The 14,890-nt window shown below is 46.9% G+C and overlaps 1 protein-coding gene across 2 annotated transcripts in view; it reads left to right on the top strand.

Moving 5' to 3' along the window:
- GALNT1 (polypeptide N-acetylgalactosaminyltransferase 1) overlaps nt 1-14,890 on the top strand; it is a 684,180-nt gene that overhangs the window by 413,086 nt on the left and 256,204 nt on the right. For both annotated transcript variants that reach the window (XM_069219558.1, XM_069219557.1), the window contains exon 5: nt 2,576-2,783. In XM_069219558.1, the coding sequence (XP_069075659.1) occupies nt 2,576-2,783 (208 nt within the window). The remainder of the gene's footprint in view (nt 1-2,575; nt 2,784-14,890) is intronic.

The raw sequence follows: 14,890 nt of genomic DNA, 5'->3' as shown, positions 1-14,890 counted from the left end.
TGACAGTCTGCTACATGGTAGAACTGTTTGTCTAATATAGAGATGAGCTCAACAACAGTTTATTAATTCTTTATACATTAAAATGGCTAATGCCTGCTACCTAAGCCATTCATATAGTTTTGTGGGGCTGGAATAGTCTTCATTATCACTCTTGTAGGAATGTGATAGCTGGACGTTTTGTTGATGCTGTCATTGGCAGTGCTGGCAGGGGCAATGGGTAGTGCAAGCTGCAGTGGCCTCCTGATGAGTGCCCTGGCCCTTATTGTGTTACAAATTAAACATTGAACTGTAATTTACAAATGATAGGTTATATCCCATCATTACATGTCATGAAAAATGGTCCCATCCACACCCTTTGGCTTAAAAATTGAATAGAACTCAACTTGATTATCAGCTTCCTTTTTAATCAGCCTTGTAATACACTGGGACACCAGTGCAGCGCCAAAAGTGAAAGATCATTGGAGTTCACAGGATCTCCTTTTCGTCCTCGGAGGCCCTTGAAATTCCCAACCGTTTGAGCACAATATTGTTTTCCATCCTTGGATGACCAGGCAAGCTGGGGCAGTGGGTCATAATCACATGGGGACCAGCTGGCGTCAGTTGGGCCACATGAACACAGGCTGCGGGCGTCCGGTGCAGAGTGAGCAGGATTTCTGGATCCAGGGAGGTTCTGGAGTCCTTTCTGGTGTTTCTTCCTGGATAGGGCTGCTGTCCACAGGAGGTCTTGGTCCTCTGGGGTGCAGGCAGTCCTTGATGCTTTTAAGAGGTTGCTAGTCCTGCAGGATGTGTTGCCTTTTTGTAGCAGGGCTTCAGAAGCTGGAGACAGTTCTGTAGGACTGGGGCCAAGTCAGTTGGTGTCTTCAGTCTTCTCTGCTGGGGTCAGCTTAGCAGTCCAGTTCCTCTTCTTGAGGGCCGCAGGAATCTGTTGAGCTGGGTGCTTGCGGGGCCTTAAATCCTGAATTTAGAAGTGTTACAGGGGTCAGAGGGCAGTAGCCAATGGCGACCTTCCTGGAGGGTGACTAGACCCTTCTGATGTCTACTCCCCTTGGGGAGGGGGACACAGACCTATCCTTATTGGTCCCTGTCCTCCAAACCAAGATGGAGGATTTTGCAAGGAGGGGGTCACTTCAACTCTGGACACCTTAGACTTGGTCGCAGCTGAAGTGGTCACTCCTTGTTTTTCCTAAGTTTCCTGCCGGACTTGCCGCCAAAAGTGGGGCTTTGTCCAGGGGGAAGGACATGGGGGGATCTCCACTAGTTGGGGTGCCCTGGGGCATTTTATCTGGAGGCCTGTGCCTTTGAGGCTCTCCACCAAGTGTTACAGTTCCTGCGGGGCTTGGGAGGGGGGGAAGGGGTGTGAAGCACCACCTGCCATTGCAGGTTTTGTTTATGGTCTCAGAGAGCACAAAGGCTCCCACCCCATGGGGTCAGAAACGTGTCTTAGTGGCAGGCTGGCAGAGACCAGTCAGTCCTGCACTAAAGGACTGGGTAAAATACAGGGGGCATCTCTAAGATGCCTTCTGTGTGCATTTTTCAATAAATCCAACACTGGCATCAGTGTGGGTTTATTGTACTGAGAAGTTTGATACAAAACATCTCAGACTTCAGTGAAGCCATCATGGAGCTGTGGAGTTCGTAATGACAAACCCCCAGCCCATGTACTCAGTATGGCCACAGTGCACTTACAATGTCCAAGAATGGACTTACACTGTAGGGGAATATTGCTCATGTAACTGTGCCCTCACCTGTGGGATAGTGCACACTGCCTTTGGGCTGTAAGGCCTGCTAGAGGGGTGACTTACCTTTGCCAAAGGCAGTGGTTTCTGGGCATGGCACCCTGGGGGGGATGCCATGTCGACTTTACCTTTTTCTCCCCACCAGCACACGCAAGTTGCATTGGCAGTGTGCATGTGTTTGGTGCGGTATCCCTTAGGGTAGCACAATATATGCTTTAGCCCCTAGGGACCCTCCCTGGTCACAGGGCCCTTGGTACCACTGGTACCTTTTACAAGGGACTTAGCTGTGGGTCAGAAGGTTGTCAATTGTGGCACAATAGCACAGTTTTAGGGAAAGAACACAGTTGTTGGGGGCCTGGTTAGCAGAATCCCAGCACACCCTCAGTCAAGTTGGCATCAGATATCAGGCAAATGGTGGGGATACTGCAAACATGGGGCCAGTTTCCTACACCACTAGTAGGCCATCACTTTTCTGTGGACAAGCAGATTCTCCACTGGAGATTGAGTGAGCAATCCGGGGACTCTGAGCCTCTCGTATGTGGTTCATACAAGCCCGTGCTTACAACCAGTCCTCGTCAGGTGCTGCAGTTTACCTATGTGACTGCTCTAATTTTGTCAAAGTTGCCTGAATACTGTTTTTGCTGGGCACACTCACGCTTTTGTCACACTAGGGGCACGCCTCAAATAATGTATTGTCATTTCTGATTCGGTATATGGTTGTAATTGTATACATATCCAGACTTTCGTGGTATCTTAAAGCACCTCTATTAAATGAAATGTTACACCTGAAATTTTTACTTCACCCAAAATAAAATGATTTTTTTTTTTTTCTTTAACAGATTTTTTGAAGAGACCTCTGGAGAATTATGCGAGAAACTTGAAGGTACCTGTTCATGTTATCCGAATGGAGCAGCGCTCTGGACTGATCCGAGCCAGGTTGAAAGGTGCCGCAGCCTCTAAAGGCCAAGTCATCACTTTCCTCGATGCCCACTGTGAGTGCACTGTTGGATGGCTAGAACCTCTCCTGGCACGCATCAAAATGAACAGGTGAGCGTGCAGCTTTCTTTTGAGGTTATTTTCTTTTCGAATAACGTATACCGAAAGTAATCCATGAACATGGTCGAACATGTAATGTTTTGCCTTATTGTTATACTGATAGAGGAATTTCTTAGCAAAGCTCAGGAGTTATCACCTGTTTTGACCAGGAAATGCCAGTCTTATGGATTCTTATCAGAATCCTAGAAGTTCAGTTCACCAAATCAAATGTGAGTTTTGAATATTGGCCATACATCTTTTATGACAGATGTACGCTTATCCGCTAGGTTAACAAACTCTTACCATCTATATTGTTACAGTGAGGAATAACTATTGTCTAATGTGGGTGATATCCGTGTCCCAGCAGACTGGTGTTTCATGTTGTCATTTTTCTAAAAAAAAAAAAAAAAAAAAAGAAAAAAAAAAAGGCTCTTTTGTGTAATGTGTAGTTTTGTAGCCCACGGCAGTCTTTTGACTTTAATATCCTTTAAATATCCTTTATTAGTTTATCATCTCTTGCTCCTAGAGCTCACTAACAGTATCCACCAACACTTTGTATCTATTGTGTTTTATTATTGCTGCTCTCTGTGACAGAATGCCAATTAATCAAATACTCCAAACGAAAATGAAGATACAATGGTTGTCCTTTGCCTTGAGTGTTTTGGGGAGACACTTTGTGTTTAATAGTGCTACCATTTGCCCCTCACTGACTCGCCCTGTTTTGATGATCTTTTTTTATAGTCCGCTCTGGTTGAAGTGGCCGAAGTGTTTCCATAGTAAGTGCGCCGCTTCAACATCTTTTTATGTGTAACATAAAGATAGATTGAAAAGCCGCACGAGTTTATGTTGTGAATTAAATCCTAAAATAAACACTGTATACAGAGAGGGCTTTTACTCGGCCCTCTTTCGGGCATTGCTTGTTGAAGTGTCATTCGCAATTTGAATCAACGCACGGAACAGCTGTTCAGTGGTGGTAATGCCCGTCGACATGACTTAGGAAGCATATCCTCTTTACTGCCTTAGTCTGCATATGGCAGGCGGGAGCACTGACTTGAATGAGTCCTCAGGAGCACTGGCAGCATAGGGGAAAAAGGGAGAGGCTGTGCTTAGACCAGTTCTGCACCCTAGTGGTGGGCAGATCAACGTACCGGTGGAGTTGAAAGTCCTCTGAGACAAACTGAAAAGTAGCCAGCTGCCTTCTAATAGCTGGTGTTTTGGTGCCCTGTGTCCCTTTTTATTCCCTGTACATAACTGCCCCCCATGGTCAAATCTTCAAAACGTTTTGTTACACACACATTGTGTAGGTTTATTGAGCTCCTCTCGTTTGGAGGTAGCTCTTGATCAAACCCCCAAGCCGCTCTTACAGCAGTAGTTTTTAGGGTCGCGCATGCGTATCGAAGCGAGAAGCTTTTGTATTTAGAAAAGGGATCGGAGCCCTGTCAACTTCACGTCATTGTTTTTTATTGGTTTGTGGGCTTGCCTAATAAAATCTGCTTGCTTTCATTAGTCGAAGGCACGCATACGTCATGCCTTTTCCGGTGACTAGCCCTCCTCGAGCGCAGCGACCAAGTACAGAAAACATGCGAGGCTCGCTGTTTTCCATCGGGCACGTGGACTTCTTTTTCTCTAATTTACGAGCGCGATTTCGCTTGGCAGAAGTCCAGTGCTTTAGATAGTTAATTTCACTTTTTCGGGTTATGTACATAAATGCACTTTTGCCCGATAGGTGAAAAGTCGGGTTAGGAGTTTACAACGCGATCAGCTCCAACATGAGCAAGCGCGAGACCCGTTGCATTGTAAATGCTTGTTTGTATTTTGTTAAGCAGCAGGTTTGGGGGCTCTTAGTCTCACCAAGAGAGATGTGGAGCCGCACGTTCTACTGTATGCTTGGTCCCCATCTGCTCTCCCAGCCTGAAGTGTGTTCTGCTTTCAGCGCACAGCGAGTTGCCTTTTCACTCAGAAGGCTGTGAAGCGCACCAGGCTACCACAGAACACATATTGCATTAGGGCACTGAATCAGCCACTGCTTCAAACATTCCTGTTTAGAGTCTTCTGGTTGAGCTGTGTTGACTGGAGATAAAGAGGAAAGATTACAGTTGTACAATGTACTCATTTGTTTTGTAGAGGAGGCAGATGCCCAGAGGCACCATGGTGCTAGAACTTAGTGGAAGATGTGAGCATTCCTTATCAAAGAACCAGGTTTTTAAGGTCTTCCTGCACTTGGTCTAGCAAGTGATGATGTGTAGCTCAAAAGGAAGAAAATTCCAAAGAGTAGCTGCTTTGCCAAAAAGCTTGGCTACCTTGGCTACCTTTCTTTGTCTTTGGAGTGTACAAAGCAGAAAGGACTGGGCAGAGAACAAAGAATGGGGAGAAATGTATGGAGATAACATTTGTTAAAGAAAAGACTGGCTAGTGTGATTAAGTATTTAAAACCGAGACATAGCTTTCAAATATTAAGCTTCCCCAAGTGGTTAGACATTGGGAGCACATGAAAGGAGTTTAAGTAACAGTCTAGCTCATGCATTCTTAGCCAGTTGCAGTGAGTGGTGGGTGCAGGGCGGCACAGGTGAAAGGCACTAGCATAACTCGGATGATGTTAACGTGGGCATGCTCTGGAACATATTTATGAAAGAACCCTTTACAGGGTTTTTTCATTAAAAATAGAAAAAAAATCAGGCAGAGACCTATTTTTCAACCTGTGGTTTGAAGGCTAGTTTATTAAAGATTAGTAACACAAAAGGATGATGGACGGAGTGCTGACAATGCAAACACTCACCCCCAGTCACAGATCTGGGTTTAATCCATCGTTCTTTTGCTCACCATGCCACCCCAGTTCGGACCCAGCCATATGCAAATCAGTCTTGACCCTGTTCCTCATGAACAGTCCAGCCCGAACTGCCAGGCCAGGTCCTCCCTGGACCAGAAACAAGCATTCTGGGACCGGTTTCAGGGTATCAACCTTCTTAAGCCAGGCTAGCTTGATTCCAGTGGCACAGTGAGCAAGGGACCCATGTCTGGGCATACCCTTCCCACTTAGGGTAACATTAGTAACACAAAAGGATGATAGTTTATTAAAGGGACACTCCCAGAGTGGGAGTAAATCAACAACTTGGGGATTCTGGCCACCAGAGGACCAGGAAGTTAGAATTGTAACCATCAACTCCACATCTGTCTTACCTGTATTTAGTTTCAAGTAGTTATTCATTCAAATGGTCACGTTGTCCAAACAAGTGTGAAAATGTAGACACGCTGCTCCAGAATTTCCCTCTTGTATAAAAACTATAAACCTGAGGTCCATACTCATCTGATGGCTCTGAAAGAAGCAGAATGCCTCAGTGAGAAGAATGCTTGCTGCTGAGGCAAGCAGTAATCTGAAGTTTACTAGTTAGAATTCTAGCAAGGCCAGTCCATCCTTTCATCTATTTGCTGGCAGTAAATTGAGTACCTTTAAATTGAGGAATAGAAACACTTTATTTAGAGCACTTACAAATGTCAGGAGTGTTTTCAATAGTTGTTTAAATGAATGAACTTCTGCAAGTGTTTGTCGCTTAGAGAATCCTGATGAACTTGCCCAAAAGCCCTAGATTGCTTCCATTTGCTAGACGGAAGGCTTGGAAGTAGCCTCACCTATAGCAAGGCAATGTCAATAACTAATGGTCCAGCACTAAATGATTAGTGCTGGGACTACCCAGTCCTACTTAAAGCATTCAGAAGTGGAGCAGGACAACAGCAATCTCATATGGCCTCACTAAGTGTCACACAGTAGGAGAAAAAGTGAGCTGGAAACTCCTGCGCAGTTCCAGTTCGTGTGTCAGGACATCCCTCACAGCTCAGGTCCACTAGGGGGGGTTTGTAACCTCCCCAGTACCTCATCGCTAGCCTCATATGCCTTTTCTTTTTTTTTAGGCTGGGCATTTGTGCGGCTAGATGTGAATCTTCAGCAGTGCTAGTCACTGAGCCATTCCCCCTCCCATGACCCTGCCCATTCAGACACCACAATTGGTTACAATAGGTGGCTTGATGCTGTGCCTCCATCACTCACCCCTCCTCCCACACAATAAAAGTTCTTCAAAGTTTATTTTATGTCCTTTATATGGCCTCCGAACCTTCACATAAAATGTATGTTCAGATATGCCTATGCCTTCTTACTCTGTCTGACAAGTTTGCTTAAGGCTACAGGGAGACTGCAGCTGGAGATCTTATCTTCTATATTACCTATGCATTCATATAGTGGAATAAGTTATTCTGCCTTATGTGTAGTCACCCACAGTCTTCCTTTTTCAGTTTTCTCAAAGATTTAAGTTGTCTTCACAATCGCTAGAAATGCATGTTTTTCTTCCATCTCCCTTTCCTGATAATGGTACCCAATGTATGCACATAATTATTTAACATCCTATGAAAGTGTCCTTTTAAACATAATTTGTCAACGAACGCATCTCTCGGAAATGTTGAAAAGTCACTGATGAATCTGCCTTTCCTGCTATGGGCTCCCTCCTCCTGCTTACATCCTTACAGTGGAGTGTATTTTCCTGCAAAGGCTGTGAGATGCATTGAGCTAAACCGAATAATTGATCCTCAGTAAGCCCTCCTGTGATTGCTTGAAGACGATGGTTCTGCATAGAGTGGCGATGTGCCCTGACACTTGGCACTATACATCACACTGTCAATATGAATCTGGGAGTATTGTCCCAGATACCACCTTGTACTCGCTTGCTGACTGGATCAACAAGTTTCTTAAATGAAATAATATAAAAGCAACTAGACCAGTATGAAAAAGTTATTGACACTATAAAAACATTTGCTTACCAAAGCTGTAGGCCATATACTCCCTACAAAAGTGTAAATTAAACACGATCCTTAATACTACAGCTATTCTGCGTGAAGGACTAGGTAGATTCGGTTAGGATATGTTGAACATCAGTGTCCAAATGCTCATCTCTTGTCTTAGGGATTAACTGGTTATTGTCAAGGCCCCAACATCAACTGAGACACTGCTGATGAATTTGGGCAAACATTAGAAAACATTGTAGAAAAATCTCTTTCCAACACTGGATTGCGAGTCACACAAAGCAATATCTCACACACGCATATCCTAGAACACAAGTTTTTTTTTAATATTTACCAAAATGCATAAAGATTCCGTCCACCCCCCTGGACAGACCAATAATCTCAGCAAATGACTTATTACAAGAACCACTTGGGAAAATGTGGATGCATTTCTGCGGAAGGCAGCTAAACCAGCTCATGCATTTGTATGGGATAAAACACGTTTGAGAGAGCTTGAAGAAATTGCATTTTCAAACAGAGCAGAAATCTGGCTCAGTACGACCAACTTAATTTATCTATGTAGATCCATGCCACATCAAAAAGACCTGGAAGACATGGAGTTTCATCTTTTAAAGATTGAGGAACTAGATTAGAATAAGGCTTTTCTACTTTACCACAATTTGTTTTTATTGCATCACAGCTATTTCCTGACTATAAATACATTGTAACTACAAATGAGTTTTTTTAGGTTCTCCAACATATGCGAATACGTTTTTGCGCAGCTAAGAAGAAACATTTCTGATGGATACAACTACCTATGGATTCCTCACCTAATGAATACTCCATGGCGCCAGCATTCGACGGAAATCTTCTTCCTAGCTTCTGCTCGTCGACGAGGACGTCCCATTTGCCCACGCGACGCCGTCTGACGTCATACAGGCAATAAGGGGTCCTCGCCGACGTGCCGACGTCGGTTCCCTTTTTTCCGTGCGTTCGAAACGGTTATCTTCGAGGGAGCTACTGTTGCTTTCGAAGTTAGTGTTTTTTTCTGCTGCGTGATTTTTCTCTGAGGTTACTATGTCTCAGGGCTTGAAACCAGACTTCCTCTGTCGGGAGTGTGGGGGCAAGATGTCCGTTACTGACCCACATTCGGACTGTTTATGGTGCTTAAGCTCCGACCACGACGTCGCAACATGTGAACACATGAATCCCAAGGCCCTAAAAGAGCGAGAGGCTAAACTCTTCATGGCAAAGTCGAAAAGGAAGGAGAAGAAGCATCATAGGAAGTCCTCCTCGCCGAAGTCTCATCGGCGTCATCGAGACTCCTGGCGCCGTAGGGATTCACAGTGCCATTCCAGCAAAGAGAGGTCTCGATCGAGGTCGCCTTCGGCTCGGCGTCATAAGACTTGGGAGGTCAGTCCCACAGTCACTCCACATCCATCGACGCCGTTGCCTTCTCCGGCTTCGCCGACTTCGCCTGGGCAGACATCTTCAGTGGTTGAAGTGACGCAGCCTCAGGTGTTCTCTCCGGCGTCGCAGACGTCGAGGCTGGCGTTGGGGTCGCCTTCGATCCAGGCACCACAGTATCCAGCTTTTCCTGCCCCTGGAGCCGATAATACAGCATTTTTGAATGCGATGTATACCATCTTCCAGCAGATGGCTCCAGGAGATGCTCCGACTGGTCCTTCGGGGCCGTTGGCTTTCACCTTGGGTGCTCCGGCGCCGCTACGGCCAGCACCCTTCATGCCCTTTCTCCCGTTAGGGAATGAGGGCTCGGCGCCGGTGTCTGCTCCGGTGGCCCCAGAGGTTTCGGCCCCGGAGGTTTCCATCCTGTCGACTTCGGGGTTTCGACCAGTGACTCCGACAGGACCATCGGAGACTCCAAGACGCGCCTCTCTTCATCCGGCTCCTACCTCGGCGTCGAAGCTGCCTGTGGCGCCGGACATGGCGTTGGATGGATCTGGAGATCGGCGTCGATCCTCGACTTCGGCTGATGCCATGTCGACGCCGCGTATTGAAGAGAGGCTACATTCTAGGAGGCGTGCTCTCAGTCTCTTGGAGGAGCAGGAATACCAACGGGTCTTGGAGGAAGGAGAGATTGAGGATTCTGGCGAGGGTCTTCATGGTCTGGATACAGCTAGTGGGCTGGATACTTCCCCTGAGTGGGACTTGTCATCTCCAGGGGAGTATACTGAGGAGGCAGCCACTTTTCACGCTGTAGTAAGAAAGGCAGCTAACTTTCTTGAACTGCCTTTGCCGGTAGCGGAGGCGAAACAGAATTTGTTGACTGAGGTCCTACATCCGGCCTCTACTGCAGCGGAGCCTCTTTTACCATTCAACGAGGCTTTGCTTGATCCGGTGTTGGAGGTGTGGAAGAAGCCGGTATCTTCCTTGGCTGTTCATAGTGCTGTGGCCAGGAGGTATCGGGCTGCACCATCTGACCCTGGCTTTCTGTCCAGACACCCTACGCCGGAGAGCTTGGTGGTCCAGGCCTCCTGTTCTTCTAGATTTGCGCCTGGATCTTTTCCGACGGTGCCGGGGGATAGAGACTCCAAGAAGTTGGACTCACAATCCAAGAAAATATTCTCGTCCTGCAGCATGGCGTTGAAGTCCACCAACGCGACCTGTATCTTGGGGAGGTACATCTATGCTCTTATGGACGAGATAACATCATCACATACGGAGCTTCCCCAAGGACTTTTGAATATGTCTCGGATGCCCAGGCTGCTGCAACCCAGGTTATCCAATCTGGGTTGGATACGACTGACTCAGTGGCTAGGGCGATGGGCACGGCTGTGGTTGCGAGGAGACAGGCTTGGCTTCGCAACTCAGGGTTCTCTGCGGACGTGCAGTCGACCCTGTTGGTCACAAATGGGGACAAACTTTTTGGAGCCAAAGCGGATTCGGCCTTGGAAAGGTTTAAAGAAAGCAGGGCCACGGCCAAGTGCAAGCCGCTTCTTCTGCCTCCTCCAGATTTTTTAGGAGGTTTCGTGGATTTGGACGTGGCTCTTCCTCCTCTTCCTTTCGGGGGAGATTCCAGCAACCTGCCTCTTCTCTCACCTTTAGATCAATTCGAGGGAGGGGTAGGGCCCGCACCAGGGGAGCCTCTCAGCAGCACTCTGCCTCGTCCTCTGGAGGGGTGCAGCAGGGGAAGCAGCCTTAGGCTTCCACTAATTCCCACTCACTCCTCTCCTGTAGGGGGAAGGTTACTGCATTTTCTTCACAAGTGGGAGGCTATTACATCAGACACTTGGATTATCAGCATTGTGGGAAAAGGCTACACCCTTCCCTTTCGGGAGTTTCCACCCCCCATCCCGCCCATCTTATTGTTCAAAAGAACACCTCCTGTTGTTAGAACAGGAGGTTCAAGTCCTCCTTTTAAAGGGCGCGGTGGAGTTGGTTCCAGAGCAGGAAAGGGGTCGAGGTTGTTACTCAAGGTACTTCCTGATTCCCAAGAAGGATGGTCGGTTGAGACCAATCCTGGACCTGAGGATCTTGAATTGGTTCCTCAAACAGGAAAAGTTCAAGATGCTGACCCTAGCTCAGGTGCTTTTGGCGTTGAACAATGGAGATTGGATGGTGTCTGTCGACTTGCAGGATGCTTATTTTCATATCCCAATACTCAAGTCGCACAGGAAGTATCTCCGGTTTGTGGTGGGGTCGCAGCACTATCAGTTTGCGGTCCTCCCGTTCGGTCTTACTTCGGCACCCCGAGTCTTCACGAAGGTGATGTCGGTGGTTGCGGCAGAGCTCAGAAGGAAGGGGATAGCAGTATTCCCTTACTTGGACGACTAGTTGATCAAAGCCAAGTCCCCGGAGCTTGTGTTGCATCATCTGCAGTCAACAACCCAGTTGTTGTTCGACCTGGGTTTTTCGGTGAACGTGCCCAAATCTCACCTAGAGCCCTCTCAACGCCTCCTGTTCATAGTGGCAGTACTGGATACAACATTGGATCGAGCCTTTCCTCCGCCTCAGCGGATTCAAGATATTCAGGATTTGGTTCCAATGTTTCGAAATGGAGCGGTCGTTCCAGTCCTCAAGGTCCTTCGTCTGCTCGGTCTGTTTGCCTCCTGCATACTGTTGGTCACGCATGCTCGCTGGCACACGAGGGCTCTTCAGTGGTGCCTCCGAAGGCAGTGGTCTCAACACAAAGGAGATCTCAAAGGTTCTGTCAAGATCTCCAGAGACACTGCTGCGGACTTGAAGTGGTGGATTGCGGGCAACAATCTTTCACAAGGAAAGCCGTTCACGCAGTCACCACCAGTGATCACGGTCATAACGGATGCTTCCACTCTAGGGTGGGGAGCTCATCTGGGGGATCTGGAGATCAAAGGGCTTTGGTCTCCAGAGGAACAGATTTTTCATATCAATCTGTTGGAGTTGCGGGCTGTACGTCTGGCTCTCAAGGCCTTCCTCCCATCCCTTCGCGGTCAGTCGGTTCAGGTCCTGACGGACAATACTACCGCGATGTGGTATATAAACAAACAGGGAGGAGTGGGGTCGTACCTTCTCTGCAGAGAAGCTCTTCGGCTATGGTCCTGGGCAAAGGACCATCAGATTTGCTTGGTAGCAAATCTGGCCGGAGTCTTGAATGTACGTGCGGATGGTCTCAGTCGCCATTTCTCGGCCGACCACGAGTGGCGTCTCCATCCAGATCAAGTCCGTCTAATCTTCCAGTTGTGGGGGGTTCCTCGGATAGATCTGTTTGTCACCCGGGAGAACTCGCACTGTCCGTTATACTGCAGCCTCCAGTATCCGGTGCAGGGGGCTTTGGGGGACGCGTTTCAGAGAACCTGGTGCGACCAGTTGCTTTATGCGTTTCCCCCCATACCCTTGATTCCTCGAGTGTTGAGGAAAGTTCGCCAAGACCGGGCCCAAGTAATCTTAATAGCTCCGGATTGGCCAAGGAGGGTGTGGTATTCCGACCTTCTCCAACTCTCAATGTGCCCTCCGCTCCGTCTCCCTCTCAGGACAGACCACCTCTCGCAGTCGCAGGGGCAGGTTTTACACCCCAACCTCCAGAGCCTGCACCTTCATGCCTGGAGATTGAACGGGGCAACCTGAGTTCCTTCTCTCTCCCACCTGATGTAGTGGATGTTATCTTAGCGGCCAGGCGACACTCCACTAAAGCTATCTACGCTAATAGGTGGTCCAAATTTGTGGTATGGTGTGGAGAGAGACAGATTGATCTCTTACGTGCTCATTTGTCAGATGTTTTATCTTTTGCTTTGTCTTTAGCGCAGAAAGGTTGTGCAGTGGCTACTATTAAAGGTTACTTGTCTGCCTTGTCAGCCTTCATTTGTCTTCCAGACCAACCATCGTTATTTAAATCTCCTATAGTTCTTAGATTCTTGAAGGGCCTTATGAATAAATACCCTCCTAAACCTTTTGTTATGCCTCAATGGGATTTGTCCTTGGTCCTGACTTTCCTTATGGGGTCCCCTTTTGAGCCTATGCATTCTTGCCCTTTAAGGTTCTTAGTTATTAAAACAGTCTTCCTGGTGGCCATAACATCTGCAAGGAGAGTGAGTGAGTTTCAGGCTTTATCGGTTAAACCCCCTTATACAACTTTTTATGGGGACAAGGTAGTGTTGAGGAACAAGGCTGCTTTCCTTCCGAAGGTTGTTTCACCCTTCCATTTGGCCCAGACAATTACTCTGTCCACGTTCAATCCTCCGCCTCATCCTTCAAAAGAAGAAGAGAGACTTCATCGCTTGGACCCAAAGAGGGCGTTAAGCTTCTTCATTGACAGAACAAAGGATTTCAGGCCGGATGATCAGCTTTTCATCGGATACGTGGGCAAGAGGAGAGGAAAGGCAGTCCACAAGAGAACACTCTCCAGGTGGGTTGTTCTTTGCATTAAAATGTATTACTCTTTAGCAAAGAAGGATCCTCCTGATGGTATTAGAGCTCATTCCACCAGGGCTAAGTCGGCCACTTCGGCCTTGGCTAGGGGTGTTCCTGTGGTCGACATCTGCAAGGCTGCAACTTGGTCGTCCCTTCACACTTTTGCGAAGCATTGCTGCTTGGACTCTGAGGTCAGAAGGGACGGCCATTTTGCATGGTCAGTGCTGCAGGATTTCTTGGTTTGACCATACAGGCACCCACCACCGAGTGCGGTTCTGCTTTGGGACTCTATTCATTAGGTGAGGAATCCACAGGTAGTTGTATCCATCAGAAGAACGAGTTACTTACCTTCGGTAACGACTTTTCTGGTGGATACATTAGCTACCTGTGAATTCCTCACGGTCCCACCCACCTCCCTGTTGCCTTTTTGGTCTCACCAAGTAATCCTTGAGTGTTCTCCTCTTGGTCTTGAGGACTGCAATAGATTATGTATATATGGATATTTGTATATATATATTTATTTGTGTATATACATGTTTAGTGTATATATGTATTGATCTTTAAAAAAAAAAAAAAAGTTATATTAAATCTATAGCCATTTTCTTGCAATGATGTGTAGTTTACAATGTTATGAGATATTGCCTTTATCTTCCATTGCATTGGATTATTGTTCTCAGGCACGTAAAAAAGTGTTGGTACTGACGTCAGCATGTCGGCGAGGACCTCTTATTGCCTGCATGACGTCAGACGGCGTCGCGTAGGCAAATGTGACGTCCTCGTCGACGTGCCGAAGCTAGAAAGAAGATTTCCGTTGAATGCTGGCGCCATGGGAGTATTCATTAGGTGAGGAATCCACAGGTAGCTAATGTATCCACCAGAAAAGTCGTTACCGAAGGTAAGTAACTCGTTCATTTTGATCAATGAATGTTGCCAGAAATTACTCAGTGTGATCCTTAAGTACAGGGACTATCTTTTCCTGATTTTGTAAGGCACACGAGAATAACTGAATAACAAAATTGAAGACCTTATTTTCCAACATGAAAAAGTCAGGTTGATTGATATCCTGTGTAATCTGTTCAATTTGTTGATGTGAACTTCACTGCACAGCAAAATAAAAGGCTCCATTCTTCATATACCAAAAAAAAAGTCTATCTTCATCTTGGCAGCCAGTCCTCCCTCCACCAAAATGGCAAATGTCTGCCATTGGAAGAAGTTTGTGGCATAGATTAGTGGGTTGAGATATTGGCACATCTGTCCAATGGGGAGCATAAATAGGTAAGATTCCAATGTCCTGGAGAAGGGCAGTAGTAAAGTCAATTTTTCAAAACAGGGTAGATGGGGGTCTTCTCAGTAATTGCAGCTTGAAAATTCTCACTAATGCAGTATCAAAGATATCTGCAAACATTAATTTATCACTCCTAGATAAACGGATTTCCGACAATGATTTAATGCCAGTCAGTAGACTAAGGAAGCTTCCGTGAAAGCCATTCTACAATGGACTACTG

Source organism: Pleurodeles waltl, chromosome 2_2 (assembly GCF_031143425.1).
Source record: "Pleurodeles waltl isolate 20211129_DDA chromosome 2_2, aPleWal1.hap1.20221129, whole genome shotgun sequence".
Taxonomy (NCBI): Eukaryota; Metazoa; Chordata; class Amphibia; order Caudata; family Salamandridae; genus Pleurodeles; species Pleurodeles waltl.
The sequence above is the reverse complement of the archived record's forward strand: the minus strand, read 5'-3'. Positions and strand labels throughout refer to the sequence as shown.